The sequence below is a fragment of the Lampetra planeri genome, chromosome 10 (genome assembly GCF_965212315.1).
Source record: "Lampetra planeri chromosome 10, kcLamPlan1.2.h2, whole genome shotgun sequence".
NCBI classification, from domain to species: Eukaryota; Metazoa; Chordata; class Hyperoartia; order Petromyzontiformes; family Petromyzontidae; genus Lampetra; species Lampetra planeri.
Window position 1 is genome coordinate 8,838,116 of NC_136116.1, and position 19,413 is coordinate 8,857,528.

Genomic DNA, 19,413 nt, shown 5'->3' on the forward strand with positions numbered 1-19,413 from the left:
GGGAACTGGTAAAGCATGAGAGTTGGGGGGGGGGTTGAAAGGAGAGTAGAGGGAGCAGCAATGGCTAGCTGGGTCAAGACTTGCAGAAACGGCCATGAAAGAACAGAGAGACGAGGAGAGAGAGAGAAAGAGAGAGGCAGACAGAGACGTTATTATCCACAATTCTGGCTGTCCGCCTGATGACGCTAGTTGTAATTACCGACGAAATGTCGTACTCGAATTGTAAATGTCGTGGGTTTTCTCTCCAACGCACCGGTGTGCTGAACGAGTAACGAATTGGCACGTTTCGTTTACGTGACAAACCTCACTAATTGCCTGTGTCGGGCGGTGGCAGGTTTAACGACGCATTATTATTTATGCGATCTAACCCAAACACCTATGTTATAGACAGAGACACGATGACATACGCATGCGAATGTTATTAATTTATTCCTTCAGTTGACTGGTGGCAGTACCCAGGTAAACACACCCACCCCAGGCTTCGAGCCTCCACCACCCACACCTGGAATGGAACCCACCTACAGATTGCAAAATCTGGCTTGCTGGCATCCGCACTGCCACCGCCACCACCACCACCACCCAACCATCACAGCTCACAAAATAACGACCGTGAGCCCGACCGTGAGTGCACAGGCGCAGAATGAACAGATAAGTAAAAAACGCGAACTCCGGCGTGCGTGCGGACCCACGTCGCGGCGTGTGGCACGCGGGTTGGCGAGCGGGCGGGCACAGCACCGTCCTGGCCCGTGAATCGAGGGGCATGGGCGCAAAGCAGCGGCGGCAACATTGTACCCTCGCTGCCTTCTCCCTCCCCATGAGAGTTCAGCATCGATTCTTACTGCGGTATCAGCAGACGTGGGCCGGGCGTGCTTCGGCTGCACAAGGAGATTTATGCGCTCGCTCCCCACGCACGTAGAGAGACGTAGAGACCCCCCCCCCCCCCCTTGTGGCCTCTAACAGGCTTCTGCCGCTGCTGGGGCATAATTATGCTGTCAGCGAGCACCTAATAAGGCAGGCATGGCGCAACGGAGGGCGGTGTGGTCAGGACACAATAATCCGGATCCGCCTTCGTCTCTCCTGTGCCCACGTCTTAGCCCACACCAGATGGTAACTCATTTAGGGCTGCGCAAAAAACGACAGGAGGGTCCAGCATCGGACATCACTTGCCACCAATGTCAGCCAAGCAGTGGCCGGAAATCAAACTTGCCTGGCTGCGTTTCATGGCGCGGTAAAAACGCGAACAAAATACGCCACCACTCCAGTGCGCCCTCTCCCTCCCACGCACACACACACACGCACGCGCACACACACACACGCACACACACACACACGCACGCGCACACACACACACGCACGCGTACCGATACACGCGCACGCACACACACACGCACGCGCACACGCACGCGCACACACACACGCGACACACACACACACATGCGTACCGATACACGCGCACGCAACGAGCTCTTTTCCAAAAGGCCCCTTCGCCTCAGAGCGACGCGGCATCATTCCTCACGCCCGTGCTCTGCCCTTGACTCCCCCCCCCCACCCGTTGCTAGGAAACTCCTCAATTCTTGAGACTTCACAGCGCCGGCCCAATATATATATTTTTAAAAATTCCCGACATCTCCCCTTCTTCCTTTCCCCACAGCTCACCACGGCCACCGCCTCCATCCCCCCCCCCCACAAGAGGCACGCTCCGATGAGACGGCCTCTAGGCGAGCTCGGCGGCGAGATTCGCAAACACCGCGGCGTCACGGAGTCTCTGCAGCGGTGCCCCAGAAAGTGACCGCCAGGGAGTTTAAAATCGCGACAGATCGCCCACATCGCCCCCCACCAAACAGCAAAAATTCATCCTGATGCACTATGACCCCCCCAATATAGCATTTCCGCGACAGCAACCGCGGCCGCCGAGTGATTAAACGCTCGGGAGACACGAGGTACGAAGCCTCAAACAAACCGCACCCGGGCGCAATGCAGAGAGGCACGGCCACTCAAACTATCGATTGGCCAATCGTTTAATTTCCTTTATTTGACGGAACGTGAGAGCACGCCGAGGAGAGATCTATCCGGCGACCTGGGTTTACCCGCGCAGGCGAAAGCGACGGCTTAGAAAATGCTCAATAACGGATCGCGCAAACAGCGCTGGCAGAAACCTCCCGAGTCCTAGAGACGGAAGTTTGGTGGTTGCTGAGTAAATAAACAACAAATCCCAAGCACTATTCAATAAAACAGGCACATGTTTGGTTTGCCACGTGTGATTAAAATAACGTTTGGATCCATCAGCCTAGCAGTCCTTCTGAACTCGTGTTTCTCAGCAGGATTTGTATACGCAAGCAAACCTCGGATTGGTTGCGACCAGTGCCGGATTAAGCTAGTGCGGGGCCTGTTGCATATGTTATAAATTATTCTAAATTTAAAAAAAACACGTAAATATTAAAACACAATTTTTTTACTTACATAGTAAAGTAATTGTATTTTTTCATTTGCTATAGAGCCAGATAATACGACATCGCTAACCCTAAAACACCCAGTCGTTCATAAACGTTGAAGGCAGTATGGTACTATAGTAATAGAGCAAGTGCAGAATCACTGAACCGGAATCGATAGCTTGAAATCATTTAGCGTGGGGCCCTTGAAAGTGCGGGGCCCGTAGCATATGCAGCTACTTTTGCCACTAGAATAATCCGGCACTGGTTGCGACCTTAAGGTGATCGTCATCAGCAGAGTCTGTAGACGCACGGCTGCTGGGGTGCAGCGATGTCATGGCCAAGAGCGCGCCACAAACACTTGTTCAGTGGCGTGCACCAACGTGGTATAAAAGATATATACGGTACCGTAATAACGTTTAAGAGATATTAATTTGTATCGTTGCATCGCGGGATCATGAGAGATGGCGACGGCTCAGAGACGACGGCTCATGGCTGATGATGACTATGACAATTCATTTGCATTTTATATTTTTACCGTATTCTCCGGATTTGTAAGACGCACCTTTTCCCTCGGTATTTTGGAGCCATCGTTCGGGAATGCGTCCTGAAATCCGGTAGTCGTGCGTGCGTTGGTGCAGAATCGTGTAACTTTATTGACACTGGGCATCAGTGTGGGAGTGCGTCCTACTTATTTGATGCGTCTGACAATCCCGTGAATACAGTGGTTATGGGCACCTTTCCCAAAGTTAAGATTTTGCCTACGAGCATCGAGCAGTGCTTCGTCGTGATAAAATAAATAGTTCAGTGCCACGCTTTATTAATGACCCCGCGAAAGTGCCTTTGCGTGTTTTTGCACTTCCTTCAGAGAAATGCTGCGAACTCAGGGAAAGTGTGCCAAAGGCATGACCGCGGGCTGAGTGAAGAGGGTGCCACCTCCTGTGGGAATCACAACAAGGGAGCTGAGTGGCAGTTGACAATCAGATAAATGGGCCACAGGCACTGTCGCTTTTATTATTGGAAACGTGCATGTTGTTTTATGTGTGCATTCAAATGTGTGTGTGTATATGTAGACGTCTCAAGACTCTTATCCAAGAGGGTCCCCTCCTACATTGCGTTGTGTGGCCACTTCCATGACATTGGGCGATTTCAGGGTAAAATAGACGCATCGAACTTATTAAATGCAAGTATGAGCCCCATGGGGTTGAGTGGTGGGACAGCGGTTAGTGCACTTGCACTCTTAACTAGTGCATTTCATCTGGAACCGTGGACATGGTCAACATCGGTGGCGAGTGCCATCTAAATCGGTCCTGGCCTTCTGCCTTAACAAATCCGCACTTACCAGGACGGTGAAGTATGGTCAAAACGACCCCCGCCCGTGACCAACACGACGCTAAGACGCCTTCCTCCAGCACTCGATGGACAAAGGGTTGTCGATCGCCACGACGAGCACGGGCACTCCACCCTACGCGAGACTTGCTAACCCCGTGGATCTGCTCCTATCGTTACAAATACACTCGCATCTTTCCGCTGGAAAAAACGATTGACGTCTGTGCAGGAGCAGGGCATGCGTGGGATTCTGCTATCGGCAGCGACTGATCGATGAGACGAATCGTGGGGGGCGGGGGCGGGGGGTGGGTTTCTTCCCTCCGGTCATTTGTGGCCAACGCCACCATGCTCCCAAGCCTCCAGTGTCTCTCCCGGCAGCATAGCAATGCTCTCGCCTGGTGCGCGGGATGAAGAACGCGTTATTGCTGCAGCACTGCAAGTCCTAGATAATAAGATGCGGCGGGTAAAGCACCACGGTATTCGTGCGACGCGTGGAGAACACGACGTCGTGTTACTAACCGGCGAGTTGCGTCAATTACGGTGTTAAAAAGTCAGTGATTTATTTGAGTTTTGCTCAAATGAGCATCGAGGCAGTGCTCGTCTCTTATGCACAGTCCTATATCGTGGTACTAATTTATCAACCCCAGGAGGGATGATGGGCTGAGTCAGTACCGAATGGAATATGGTGGTCGGAGTAATAATAATTTACAGACCTTTGTTAATCCACCGCTGTTTTCGTTCGATATCAGTCATGGGGACTGTCTGGATCATACTTCACCACACAGGTCAGTGTGGATTGGTGAAAGTGGCGGGGGAGCAAGGGGTGATTAACAAATTGCTCGTGACTAATATTTGCCGCGGTCATACCAATGCACCACCCTTCTACCTACCTCAAGGAATTCTGTTATAACCGTACTGCATGTGCTTCATTTGTCATGCACTGTGTAACAGGACGTGCTTTATATGTATAAGCTGACATAAACATACACTCGTACATTATCCATACTAAAAATGCAAATCCAAAACAAGAATTACTGCTGGGAAAATTATCATGTTTCGCCGTCACAAAGGCCTGAAGGAGCCAGATGTATTTCTCGCAGTGTAGCGCGCGAGCAGCTAAATTGCCGTAGTGGCTAAGAGCTATTTGCATTTTAAGCGGCTGCGTTGGCACACAAATCCGAGGAGATGTCAGCGTGTCTGGAGCCAGTGAAATATGAAAATCTCTACGGACTCTCTCTCTCTAACCGCAAGCGCACCCAGCGACGCACCACCTCGTGCGCGCGGGCAGTTTCCCTGTTACAGCGGCATCACAAAGGAGATAAAGGGGTGGAAGGGGGGGGGTAGCAGGGGGGGGGTGGCACTCAGACATAGCCCGTGGCGAAAAACAGAACGAAAAATACGAATGGCATCGAAACAAATTTCAGCGAGGATCGTAGACAAGATTACGTTTTGTTTAGGTAGCGCATGGCGGTCGAGATGTTCCAACAGATGGCTCGTGACACTCGCGCACGCGCGCGTGCGCAGTCAGCGAGCCACCTTGATTTATCTGCCCAGGTGTGAGGCCGCCGCGGGGGGTGGGGGGTGATGCGATGTGAGGCGGGGAGGGGCGGGCCGGTGTGGCAGCAGCTGAGGATTATTATGATTTCGATTTAAAGCTTTCGTGACTGCAGGGATTCATCTTCTTGGTTCTTTCGGTAAAGTCACGTAGAATGGAAATAATAAAATAATAAAAATAAAACATAATTAAATAATTCTCACGACGTTTCGGCCACAACGCAAGCAGCCGTTCTCAGGTCTGTCTTCTCGACAGACCTGCTCTCCACCTGAGGACGGCTGCTTGCGTTGTGGCCGAAACGTCGTGAGAATTATTTTATTATGTTTTATTTTTATTATTTTATTATTTCCATTCTACGTGACTTTACCGAAAAAACCAAGAAGATGATTATTATGATTTAGAATAAAAATGACACCCGCCACCGCCGCCGCCGCTGTGACACGGGGAGAGAAAGAGGAAAAAAACTAAAAACAAAACCCTACGAGGGCGTACCATTAGCCGGTTGGTGGGGGGGCAGAAACCCCTCGCGATCGAGCGAGCGAGCGAATGAATTACCGTGAATGTGCGCAAGGAGCGTTGTTAACGGTGAACTTGTATAATTCATGAGACTTAAGAAACGGGCCCTGCTGTTATTAGTCAAATCGCACGCGGGAGGTTCCTGCAAGTCGCGGATGAGAGGACGGAACCGGAGTCTTGCCGTCACGGTTGCACGCATGCGACGCGCTCTATTGACCGTTCGTCGGGATCCTAAAAGCGGGCAGATTTAATATTTCATCGAAACCGGACCAGATCACCGTGACGCAGATGCGTGGGCATTAAGTGGCATTTAACAACAGCTAACGGCACATTCCAGGAAAAGTCTAAAAGTGTTATTATGCTGTTTATGCATAACAACACCTTTGACACTGCTGTTCATTCAATCATAAAGGAAACCAATAAACACGCTTTTCAGAAACGGCGCTTAATAGCGGCTCTGAGTAGAAGGCTAATGTAGCGGATTAATAATCTGGTTTTTAAAACTCTAGTGCTCGTGCCCCCCCCCACTGTCCACGTTTCCATGTTTACCGCTAACGATGAGTCGTGCACGCCTGTTGCCTGATACACAGGGGAAATCTGGGCCGTGAGGATGGTGTGGAGGGCCTGGAGAAGGAATGCAGACGCTGGTCTGCGTTTGTTCTGCAGAGATTGTTTTCGCGGGTGGGCTGGTTTCCTCCCAGAGCAAGCAAAACGACAATTTTCTGGCCTCGCCAGGGAGCTTTGTCAATTAACGTCAAGAACCACCAGTATCAGCGGCACCAGCAGCATCAGCAGCATCAGCAGCACCAGCAGCTGGCAACGGTGGATAACTGAGGGAGAAGGCGAACTGCTCAATTCAGTTCCTGCAGAAGCCCCCTGCACGTGCAGCAAATCGTTGGACATCGTGCTGAGCAACACGCAGTACAACCCAAAAACACACGGGAAAGCTGCACTTGAGTTGCCCACGAATCGTATTCTCTCAACATTGTGGGCATCTCGTATGCCATAGCGAGCAGGCACCAACCGCCTGAGAAGCCAGCACGACGTGGTGTAGTAATTCGGCACGTAATGATTCACCCTCACAGAGATTTAATGAATTTCCATGGCTCACGGTTGCAATTTAATTCAATAAATTATTAATTTTGCGTCTCGTTTTTGTTTACCATCTCATTTGTACAATTTAGAATGTTTTTGTAAATGCATGCGGTCCCCTGTCCAATTTCTTACATCCACTTCATAGCCTGGGCGCCTTGAACCCCACACCAGCCCATCCAAGGGCCCCCCCCCCCGGGGGTGCATTGCAGCCTCGCCGCCTCGCACACTCAAACAGCTCCGCCGTGGGCTCCCAGCCGCGGACGCTCGTACACAGCAGATCTCCGCGATTCGGGTCGCGCGATTGCCGCACTCACCGGATTCTGCGCGTCTCCCGGCGGCGCAGGCTCGCGTCTCTCTCCACCACGCGCAGCACGTGCAGCACCTCCTCCTCGGTCATCGTCGGCGGCAGCTCCAGCACTGTGGTGCCGTCCCCTTCCCTCTGCCCCCTCTTTTCCACCGCCCCCGCATCCTCTTCCTCCTCTCGCCGCGGCAGCCCCTGCCCCGCAACCGGCTCGGTGCTCCGCCTGCCTCTCATTGTGCCAGCTGCTTGTCGCGTCGAATAATGCCGCCTCTCGCAAAAATTCACGAGACGCCTCCGCCTTAAGATTCACAGGACGCCTTCTTGAAATTCAACGGTCGCCTTCTCAATATTCAGCAGACGCCTGGTAAAAATTCACGGAATGCCTTCTCAAAATCCACTTGATGCCATCGCAAAAGCCGTGGCCAAGATAATTTTACGTGTCATCGGAAGAATGTTTACCTGTTGCCCATTCCTCAAATACGGCAGAATCTCCTGTCTGTAATCGGGTTCCTGCAATTGCTTCCTTCCCAACAGGATGTTGTTTTGCCTTTCAACTCGAGCTCTTTGAGTGCCCTCTCTTCTTGCAATGCTCCTCTCGACATATAGACCCAGGCGATTGATAAAATGTTGCTTCAAAGCCCTTGAATTGCTGCTTCAAAGCTCTCAGTTCTCCCGTTCACTTCATTGGGCTGGGCTGAGCCAATCTCTCCCACTCTGTCACCCGCTCTTTATCCGACAAAACGATTGCTAGAAAAGGACCCTTCTCTCTTCAGCTGCTGTCTGCTTACATCCTTAGCTAACTCGGCAATTCCTGCACGCATGGAATTAATTGCATGAACCTCGGTGCTAGTTCAGTGTCCTTGAGTCTTTAATCACACACTGCTTTCAGAGTTGCTATTTAGAAATGGCACTATCCTGAAAAAAACCCAGGCTCCCATCTTCTTTGTGACCTCCGTACAGTGTACCCCCAACACGCGCCTACCGCCTCGTCCAGAGATTTATGGGTGAGGTTCCTGAAATTGAGATTAGGGCATAAATAATAAATTAAGCTCATAGAAAACAATAATAATACGAAGAATTATGCCCTTTATTTACCCATGAAAGCCTCACTCTGAGTCGAGGTTCTGTTTCAAGACGGCCGGCCCTGCATTGGGAAGTTTGGCCGATTCCATTCGTGTTTGTTTAGCTTTGCATAGGAGGAAACTGGAGATCCCAGAGAATTCTCATCACTCGTGCGAAGAGGGATACGCAGACTGGTTCGTGACCATCGTTACATGATGCGTGGCATTTCACTAATTCGCTGTAATTATTTTTTTATTGAGAACAGGGTATAAATTATGTAGCTCGCTGCAAATAACAATCCTTATACATAGATTTTATTTAACGAGGAAAACCTGACAAGAAATGAATTTTCATCTTTTTGGTTCTTTCGGTAAAGTCACGTAGAATGGAAATAATAAAATAATAAAAATAAATCATAATAAAATAATTCTCACGACGTTTCGGCCACAACGCAAGCAGCCGTCCTCAGGTGGAGAGCAGGTCTGTCGAGTAGAGGACGGCTGCTTGCGTTGTGGCCGAAACGTCGTGAGAATTATTTTATGTTTTATTTTTATTATTTTATTATTTCCATTCTACGTGACTTTACCGAAAAAACCAAGAAGATGAATCCCTGCAGTCACGAAAGCTTTAAATCGAAAAATGAATTTCCGTTAATCGTTGGAAATGTCCAGTAGTTCCACATCTGCCCAGTCAACATCCTTCACGTGGGAGGAACGGTAGCAGCACCGCTGAGGATGCTCACAACGCCTACAAAGTATCTCGCTCAATGGCTTTGCCACCTTGAGAAATGATTTGCAACCTTCAAAGCCCCCTTCTTCCTCCAACCTTTCCAACAGCCACCGTTACGTAACTGATAATGCCATTTAAAGCGCGCGCACGCGAATTCTTGACTTGGTCCCCAATTGCAGAAGCGGGGTGTCTGACGCGTGCAACGCAACACGCACTAAATTAGGCTGAGGAATTCATTTCAGGTGGAACATTTCGCACTTACGGCCACGCGAAGCAACAGGATGATCTGGTTTTTAATTGTACATTGTTCAAACTTTGCGTCTCGCTAGAGCCACGATCACGTCTCATAATCAAATGTGAGGAAAGGTGTTAATTGGTGGCCGGCTGATGTTTCCACTGCGTATTATGTTTGTGTGTGTGAACTTTGCGGTATCAAATAATGACACTTCAGTTTTCACTGCAGTATCAAGCAACCATCTACGCATCCCAACACACACACACACACAAGCCAACATACAACACATACCCCTCCGTGTCGCCTTAACAGACTGTTGGGGCAAGTGGTGTGAGCGAGCACCTATGAAAGCCGGCACCGCACACGAGGGGGTGGGTGGCCAGCACCACGCAACGTACAGCACACACAAGCGTACATACATATAACATACACATATCAACACACTCCAACAACACACACAGCAAAGATCCCCCGCATAGCCTTAACAGACTGTTGGGGCAAGTGCTGTTAGCGAGCACCTATGAAGGCCGGCACCGCACACGATGGCGCTGGAGGTGATCAGCACCACGCCCGGCCGCCTTTGTCTCCCCAGCGCTGATATTTACAAACCGCAGCAGGTATTCATTTAAGGCCTAGTTGACCTAGGGGAGGGTCCACAACCGGTACAGATAATCGTCCCTGTCACTGATCATGAGCGGTAATCCAACTCGGGTCGCTGGCTTCGTAGCGCGGTGCGCTAAACACCACGCTCCCGCTCCCCCAACATACCAACGGCACACGCCACAACACTCGCAGCAAACGCACGTGCCCACTGCACGCTCGCCAACAAAGACAAAGCTCCTCCGTACAACCTGCACACACGCGGTCGGGGCAAACATTGTCGGCGGGCACCTCGTGAAGGCCGGGTACCCGACCGCCCACGGATACACGGCCAGCTCTTGCAGCGCCAAACGCCCCCCAATCATTCCACTCGTCCGTCCCGAACGTAGCCAAATGCCCCTTCTCTCGGTCCTCACCGCACAAAGCATCGTCCTCTTCTCCCGGCTGCCAACACACGAGGCCCGTCTTCATCGTCAACTGGAGACAGCCCTTCGTCCCCCCCCCCCGCCGCCCCTCTCTCTCTCTCTCGTCCCTGGGCGATGGCTAGAGGAATGGTGTTGCGGTCAATATCCAGGACTCGTCCCCTGAGCGAGCCGACGCGCCTTGGGATAAATCTGTGGTCTACGTGCGTTGTGGCGGGGGGTGCGTTGCGGGGGGTGCGTTGCCGGGGGTGCCTTGCGTCCGGCGGCGGCACCCGCCTCTCCCTCCTCCCTCCCTCCCCTCCCCCGTCTCATCCATCCCCCCCCCATCCCTCCTCCACGTCCTCCACCCCTCCCTTCTCACTTACTCCGCGACGCAGCGCCGTCACGTGACGCGTGATGGTTATTCCAACACCCGCGACGAGCCGTCGTGAGCTTCGCGCGTGGCGGAGCAATCGAGGGTGCAGGCGGTGCGACTGCGTCGGAGAACGCGCGCGTCGGCAGTGGTGTCCAGGCGCCAGGCGACAAAGGGATGGGGGAGGGGGGTTTGTTCATTCCTGGCACCAGAGCCCGTGCCAACCACGCCATGCCGCTGCACGTCGCCACCATGATGAGTTTGTCGCTGTTATTGTTGAATGAATGAACACATATAAAGATCCCCCGGATAGCCTTAACGGACTGTTGGGGCAAGTGCTGTTAGCGAGCACCTATGAAGGCTGGCACGGCACACGAGGGGGTGCCTTTGTCCCCTAGTCGTGACGTGGGCACACCGCACCAGGTACTCATTTGAGGCTGAGTCGGCCTAGGGGAGGCCCAGGACTCGTTCAGAACAATCGTCACTTGTGTTGCCCGTGAGTGGGAATCGAACTCGGGTCGTCAGTTTCGTAGCATAGCGCTAACCACTACACTGCCGCCCCCCACCTATGCACCTGTACCCACCCCCCCCCCCCCCTTTTATTAATCCACGACTGGATAAGGATCAAATCACGCTTTTCAGTCACAGGGGGGTTGTTTGACCATACCTCACCACATTGGGTAAGTGCGAGTGGTGAATGAGCGTGCGCCAGGTTCAGCTACATCAGTCGCCACGTGGCCTGGAACCGGACTAACGTTGCTTTGGTTCACAGCGCAATGCGCTAACCACCGCACCGCCGTTCCGCTCCTAATTGAATGGGCGTGTATACATCGTTGCCAATTATCACGAGTCGACATTCTCTCAAGGGGCAGAACAACGGTGCAGTAGCGTTATGAGAACTTGACGTTAATAGGCGCAAAACACTGTGCAACCAATCAGCAGCAATAACCATAAACCCGAAGGCCAACCCGATCCTCCTTACGAACACGAACCATTTTCCGAACACTCACACAAGTGACATCCTCGAAATATTTTTTCGTCCCAACCGCAATTCATATTCCGCGTCCTATTCCTATCCATAACCCTGTTTCTGACCCCGAACCAAAATGTCTAACCCTATTCTTAGGATCTTTCGGTAAAGTCACGTAGATGGAAAAAATAAAAATAAAAGAATAAAAACGACGACGTTTCGATCACAACACAAGCGATCCCCCCTCCCTCTTTTTCCTCCTGATGACGATCGCTTGTGTTGTGATCGAAACGTCGTAGTTTTTATTTGATTTACTTTTATTTTTTTCTATCTACGTGACTTTACCGAAGGAACCAAAGAATATGAGTTCCTGCAGTGACAAAAGTTTTAAGTCAAAATGTGTAACGCTATTCATAACATTAACCAGCTCACTAACCGCAGCCCTAATTCTATTCCCGTTCCTAACCTGCACCCTATACCTAGCTCGAACTCAATTCAAATGATTAACCCCATCTCTATCCCTGACCCCTAAACCTCTTCCTATATTTCAACCCTAACGGTTCCCCTAACCCCAACCCTATGCACCCCCTTTTTCTAAAGATGCATGGCTATATTTCGATTTAAAGCTTTCGTGACTGCAGGGATTCATCTTCTTGGTTCTTTCGGTAAAGTCTTCTCGACAGACATGTTCTTCACCTGAGGACGGCTGCTTGCGTTGTGGCCGAAACGTCGTGAGAATTATTTTATAATGTTTTATTTTTATTATTTTATTATTTCCATTCTACGTGACTTTACCGAAAGAACCAAGAAGATGCATGGCTATGTCACCGCCCATTGCCTCTTCCGAAAACAACACTAAACTAACGCACCGTCTGCTTCACACTGGACGTAAAAAATCCCGTGACATAATTTGCAAGAGAAGGCCAACTTACTGAATCGCAATCGATTATACAGAGAAACCTTCGCTCCCGACTGCGACGACTTGGCAGGACCCTCCTGCTAAAGAGTCGTGAGACTCGGTGAGGCTTCAGTGGCTAAACAAGTGACATAATAGATACTAATGTGACGGATTCCATCCAATCCCAGACAGTTACACAAAAAAAACCTCAACACATTTGTCAAGAATATTTTCTTCAAATATATGAATACAGCACAGTGTACATATATAATGCAACGTTTCTGGTAAAAGCCCTTCTTCAGAGCACGTGCTATTAAGTAGGGCCGTTGGCCAAGACGTCGCTTGTTTATGTATATATGTGTTATCTTAATGCAGTGTTATTGGCGAATGTGTTGAGTTATTTTTCTTAATTGAGCTTGTACACCACTGCCAACGCAGCAGCAGCAGCAGCAGCGACGCCAAACAACGGTGACAGCGAGGGCGCGATCGTCAACAACGCGTAAATCACAGCGCGCACGAAGCACGCACGCTGCAGAGCAATCATCACACCACGCTAAGTCGCTCAGCCTAGGCCAGGGGATCGGCAACTTGGGGCTCTTTAGGGACTGCTACGTGGCGTGTATCTATCAACGGCCACCGTCTCGCATGCACATGCATTGGCGGCTCTTGACATATTGATGGGGGGGAGGGTTATTTTTTCTCCCCCGAATTCGAAAAAAATTACTCTTCTAGTTATTTTGGTTTCCGACCTCTGACCTAGACGAACGCATTTAACTGGAATCCGCACAGCTACTTCCAATGCTTACTGGGAACCCAGTGCCTCTGTCCATTTCATCATGAGCAGCAGGAGCAGCCATGATCAATTCTCTGCGGGATGAAGGCCTTTCCAAACTGTCGACATCACTCATGCGAGTTCGATGTAATAATTCACACAGCTCTGCCCCACGAGCTGATTCCATCGCTCCATCTCCTTGGAGGACGATTTTTCTCAAACGCGTCCACTTCCATGCCTGCCACTGCCGTCATTATCATTGTTAGCGACCATCGGATCTGATCTAATATAGCCATGGCGTGTCCTTCCCGAGCCCTCTATGATTTTATTAACAGACTGAATGTTGATATTGTTTATAAAGTAAAATAAGGGTTGGGAGAACCAAACAAATGATGCACTCACCTGCTTTAGAAATGCGTGCAAATGAAGATTAAAACAGTTTCTGGATTTGTGTGTGCTTAGTTACGTTCCAAATGAATTAATTTAAGCAACAGGGTAGAAAATAAATGAGAACATTGTATTAATTCGTAAAAAGCGGATTCATTAAGGCCCACATAATTGGAAAGTAAGTGATTTACAAGGTATAATTAGGGTACCGCTGCTTGGGACCCCCTGATAAATACTATTAAGGCCAATCCACAACATTACTCTATTATGGCTAGGAAACTGCTTATTATTATCAAACTAAAGAAACTCCTGCTTTCTCGCTCAAACAAACACGTGGAGGCACTGGCCTCCTGTTTAGAGCTTGGAGGGCCAGTGGTGGAAATTCCATATTTCTATAACGGGGCCCAGTCAGAGCATACAGTGAACATGTTCTCGTTGTAATCTGGTGTCTTCGACTTTTGGGTACGAAGTTATCGGTATATTTAATATGAACAATGCCTATAATGTGTAGGGAAAGCCTTAGCGAGTCTCAAAATTCGTTTTCAGAAGGGCCCTGCAACATGATGTTTGGTTAATTCCGTTAACGAGTGGGTTGTGGAGCATAACAAAACACAGTAACCACCCAGAGACAAAACCATACCACCAAATCATTGTTTTTTGGTTGCCATACGCCCGAATGGACGACCGCCGCGATTATTTCGGCTAATTTCCAGACGCGATACGGATCGTGGCATCGTGAAACCGCGAGGGGGATGCGCTCCGACCTGGGCAGGTCCTTCATCCGGCAGTGGATGAAACATGGCTGTTGATGACGACGACGACGATGATTATATGCGTTGCCCTGGCATTATAATCACTCCTCCGTGCTGCGTTTACAGTGACTTCATTTAGCGAGTTGGCCGCAGTGACTTTGAGCGATCTACGCGTATGTACATGACGCACGCGCATCGCCGCAGGGAAGGCACCTGGAAGTCAATGATGATTGCTCACTGACGCAGCGTTGCCTCATCGAGGCACCGTGCCTTCGCAAATGTATTCCGAGGCAAGCGTGAACTGGAATATAAATGATCGCATCGCCGAGTCGGGAACGGCAACCCGCACTCCGTTCAGGCGATGTTCAGGAGCAGTTTACCGTATTCTTACTCTTAGTTCTTTCGGTAAAGTCACGTAGGTAAATTTAATAAAAAAAATAAAACAATAAAAATCACGACGTTTCGGAGGCAACACAAGCTTCCGTCTTCAGGTGTTGCCTCCGAAACGTCGTGATTTTTATTGTTTTATTTTGTATTAATTTTACCTACGTGCCTTTACCGAAAGAACTAAGAGTATGAATCATTGCAGTCACGAAAGCTTCCAATCTAGAATTACCGTATTCTCCCTATTGTGAGAGACTTTATTCGCCGTCTATTTAAAAACTAAAAATACGTTGCGGGATGCGTCTTCGAAGCCCAGGAGGTGTGTGCTGCGCGTGCCAACAGGTATTAATGATTTTATGGACACCGTGCACACATTGTGGGTGCGCATTACTTTCCAACGCGTCTTATAATCCGAAGAATTCGGTCATATCTAGCGCAGGGGTCGGCAACCTTTTAAAAAAACAGTATAAATGGTTTGTCTTTGACCAAAATAGTTTAAGAGCCGCATCACACGCGGAGCTACTTGTACAATACGCAAACACAGCAGTGGGTATACAGCATATGACGAACACATTCTGACTTAAATAAACAAAATAGGTGATCAAATAAACTGCGTCTATTTAAGTTTTACTGTTGTATATTTTGTCGTCACCAAGACATTCCACAGTGACCCGTTCTCTATTGCATCTAATACATTGCGAAATATCTTTGCGTCAAATAATGTTGACGATTTAAGGTTGTTGCTGCTGTTGTTATTTTGCAAACCGGTTGCCCGCCAGTGGGAAGACAAAAATCCGCGTGCGGTTCCAGAGCCGCGGGTTGCCTGCCCCTGAGTCCAGGCGGCTCCTGTCCTGTGCGGCGTTGACCTCTGCATGAGGCTCGGCAGCGCCGTGGGGAAGGCGCCCGCGGAACTGTCACATTTACGATTTCTTTTCACAACGCACCCACGTATTTTTAAAAACAACAACAACAACAAAAAACTCACATTCCTCAATAACGCTGCCTTTAAAGGGAAAAAATTAACCCGTAAAAACAAAGTTTTTCACTATAAACCCTTTATATGCGTGGCGGCTAAAGTCCTCTCGTCCTCTGGCTTGAGATGGCTGCCACCTATGGGTCAGATGATTGCCTGCCACCATTAAGCAATTGGTAATTAAATATAATTTATTTTTTCCTAAAAAGTGTAAAATTTTGGAAAAAAATTTTCACGAAAATTAATTGTCACGCACAACGAGTCTGTGTGCAAAATGTCAGCTCGATTGGATCACGGGAAGTGGGTTAAAAAACGACCGAAAGATTTGCACGGTCGTAAGCGCGCAAGCAAGCAAGTGAACTTAATATAAAGGATTTAAAAATATATACAGAACAGGCGACGTTTCGATAATATGTCCTTCTTTATCGTGTTGTGTCGTTTGTGCACCCACGGCCACCGCAGCATCACCGAATCGTACGGCCCCGCGCGTGGTGATACGCGGGGCCGGTGAGGGTGGGAGCCTCTGCCCTTGGAGGTGTCATGATTCAGCCACCCCTGTCACAATCTAGGGCAGTGGGGGTTTATATACAGGCCTCTCTCTATTTGTCGGAAGGGTCACATCATTCCATCAAGTACACCGTGTACGAAAATGCAATTACCGATTCGTACACACGTGATTCTATTAATGTCATATCGTATGCTTTAGACACGTGTATCAATGTATCATGGCGCCCCTAGTCATGTTGGTTTGTTGGTGATACGTAACTGGCTTGGCGCATTGTGAGTCATATGTAGGCGTCTGCTTCCTGGCCAAACAATGGAAATAAAATCACCAGAGGTGTGGACTCGAGTCATGTGACTTGGACTCGAGTCAGACTCGAGTCATGAATTTGATGACTTGCGACTCGACTTGGACTTGCATAACAATGACTTTGTCCCACCTATGAGATGTGGACTCGAGTCATGTGACTTGGACTCGAGTCAGACTCGAGTCATGAATTTGATGACTTGCGACTCGACTTGGACTTGCATAACAATGACTTTGTCCCACCTCTGAAAATCACCATTTAATCCGTCAGACAAATGGCATGCTTAAATGTTTCCAGTGCTGATTGAGAATAAATAGGTGTAAACCGGTCCAGAATTTGTCTATTTCGTCAAACTATCCTGTTAAATATTGGCATTTTAGGCTGATGGTTGAATTTAGGCACTTTTTTGCCGAGAAAAGAGATCGCTTCCATGCATTATATACCTCTATCGTCCCGTATAGTGTCACTTACTAATATTGGCCACCAGGTGGCGGTCTCAACCCGTTTACGGTATTTATTTTTTAGGTTTTATTTTGGCAAAGGTAAAACCCATTGGCCAATAAATGCTAATTTTCGATGAACACCTGGTTACATCATAGAAACCTGGATACCGCAAAAAGCATTAACAAAACGAACTGTACATAGTCAAGTTCTGAATGGCAAAGTCGTGCATAAAGCGGGTCGAACTAGGAAAAACAATACAAAGCTCGAAGAACGCATCATATAAGTCGAACAAGTAGAGTGAACAATTGCACGTACACATGGAAGGAAATCTGAAGTCCAAAAGGGATTTAAAGTGGGACAAGGATGGTAAGGCGTATGTATGCATGAATGTTGAACTTCATTCGGAACTTACATAGCCAAACAAATATTCTTGCTTGGTAGTTCCAATGATTATGGGAGAGACTTAACGAGATGACTGTTGGACATGTACCGCAGTTTGGTAGCAATTTTTTCAGACGCTCCAAGCTCATTAGTGGAATTGTGTGTCCAATAAATATATGTTATTTTCGATTTCTGCACATTACAGACAAACGTTTTATTTGGGTCAATGGACTGAAAGAACGAGACAGAGTAAATGACACGGTACAAACCAGACAGAACAAATTAGGGAAAGAGTACAGACGAGACTACCAATTGGAACAGACGAGGCGGCAACGACGAGACAGCCAGTACGAATGCGACGGTGAGAAATGAAACAGACAAAACCGAAGTAACAGACAGATCATATGCGGACATATGAGAAACCAGACTAAAAATAATCGATTCTTGCATCGAGTAACAAGCTAATTGTGACGATTCGTCGAATCGATTCATGGCGAGTGCCCCCGCCCCGAGTGACTTTTTCAGAATAATTTCAGCACCAAAGCCAGCGCCCCAATGCAGTCACGTGACGCGGGCAAATTGACCCTCATTCGAAAATTTGACACCACCCGCCCTGCCCCCACCCCGCTTCTACCCCCACGCCACCCACGCTGTCGAGTCCACGTACCCATTTTAAATTCAGGCTTAGGACCTTCATCTCCTCCTCCATTCCAGCGGTGGCCAATACGTGGATCGTGATCCACGAGTGAATCGCAAACGAAATGTTTTCGATCTCAGGACAAATCAGAACGTACACTGACGTGAGCAGACAACGATGTTCGTTACGGCTGTTGGCAGATAAAAAAATAATAATCCCAGATTAAGAATACGTATACATAAAAAAAACACTTTAACCAACAGCTGGCGCGAGATCATTATATCCGCAGTATACACACTCCAGGGTTAAATCCGGGAAATTGTTGGCCGTAGCTTTCTGATGGTTCGCGGAGCCCTGTGAGATCAACCGAAATCGATTACAGAGCCTGGCGTATTATTAACCACGATATCCTACTGGTTTTGTGAGGCTTCTTGCATGTACACACCTTATATATTGACTACAATATATATACATTGACATTGGTTTTGTTTGATGTAGTTCGTGAGCTCTGAGTGGGCTCAATGCAACAATCCCAAGGAGGCGCTACGGCACCGCGTGTGGCGCATCTTTCTGTCCGGGACACGAGACACCACTAGGTGGAACCACAGTCCCCCCGATATATTTCCTCTGTTCACCGCGTTCATTGCTTGTTTTAAGCCAGCCGTGGGTGGGGGGGGATACGAGCACTCATGTAATCCAGAGTTGTGTACGAGTGGTGAGGGAAGGGGGGGTAGATTTGCGTAACTTCTACACATGCGTTGTGTTGCGAGGTGGCCAAGAAGCAGGGCCTTCCATAGGGGGGTGGGGTGCGGGGCCTGCGGAAAATCCCACTACGTGGGCTCCCCGACACCTTCCAGCTAAACCTGCCACGTGGAGACGCAGCCCCCCCTCGCCCAAAGCTCGGGGCCCGGGCGGTCGCCCCGATTCGCCGTACCCTCAGGATAGCTCTGCCGGGCGGTGGCGGTGTAGTATAGCCTAGTGGATTCGTAATCTATCTGTGCGTAACTTTGAGCGTTGTCTCCTCCTAACTCCGGTTGGATAGTTGTTCGGGTAATTGGTAGGGCTAATATTAGCGGCTGGTTAGCTCGTTGATTCGGGTTATGGTCAGTGAGATTCTTAAGATCCGTGGCTGATTGGTTCTACGGGACTATGGTTGATTCAGGTTGTAGAATGCGCTTGTGTTGCTCCGTGCGCAAACCAGTAAACACGCAACGTTGGGCCACAACGTTGGTCCAACGTTGGCATGTTTACTATGACATTACTTGCCTCTCCTCCGATCGCAACGTGTTTGCTGTTCAGTGTTTGCTGTTGTTGTCGATGTTATTGTTGTTTACAGCGCTGTGTGTGAGTGTGGGGGGATTGTGTTTTTGTGTTTGCGACT

The 19,413-nt window shown here is 49.1% G+C and overlaps 1 protein-coding gene across 1 annotated transcript in view; it reads right to left on the minus strand.

Annotated features, from left to right (window-relative positions):
* LOC144721137 (uncharacterized) overlaps positions 1-10,542 on the minus strand; it is a 42,192-nt gene extending 31,650 nt beyond the window's left edge. Inside the window, exons 1-2 of the mRNA XM_078598533.1 lie at positions 10,268-10,542; positions 7,239-8,238 (exon numbers count right to left, since the gene is read on the minus strand). Of these exons, the coding sequence (XP_078454659.1) occupies positions 7,239-7,459 (221 nt within the window). The 5' untranslated portion in view covers positions 7,460-8,238; positions 10,268-10,542. The remainder of the gene's footprint in view (positions 1-7,238; positions 8,239-10,267) is intronic.
* Between the last annotated feature and the right edge of the window lie 8,871 nt (positions 10,543-19,413).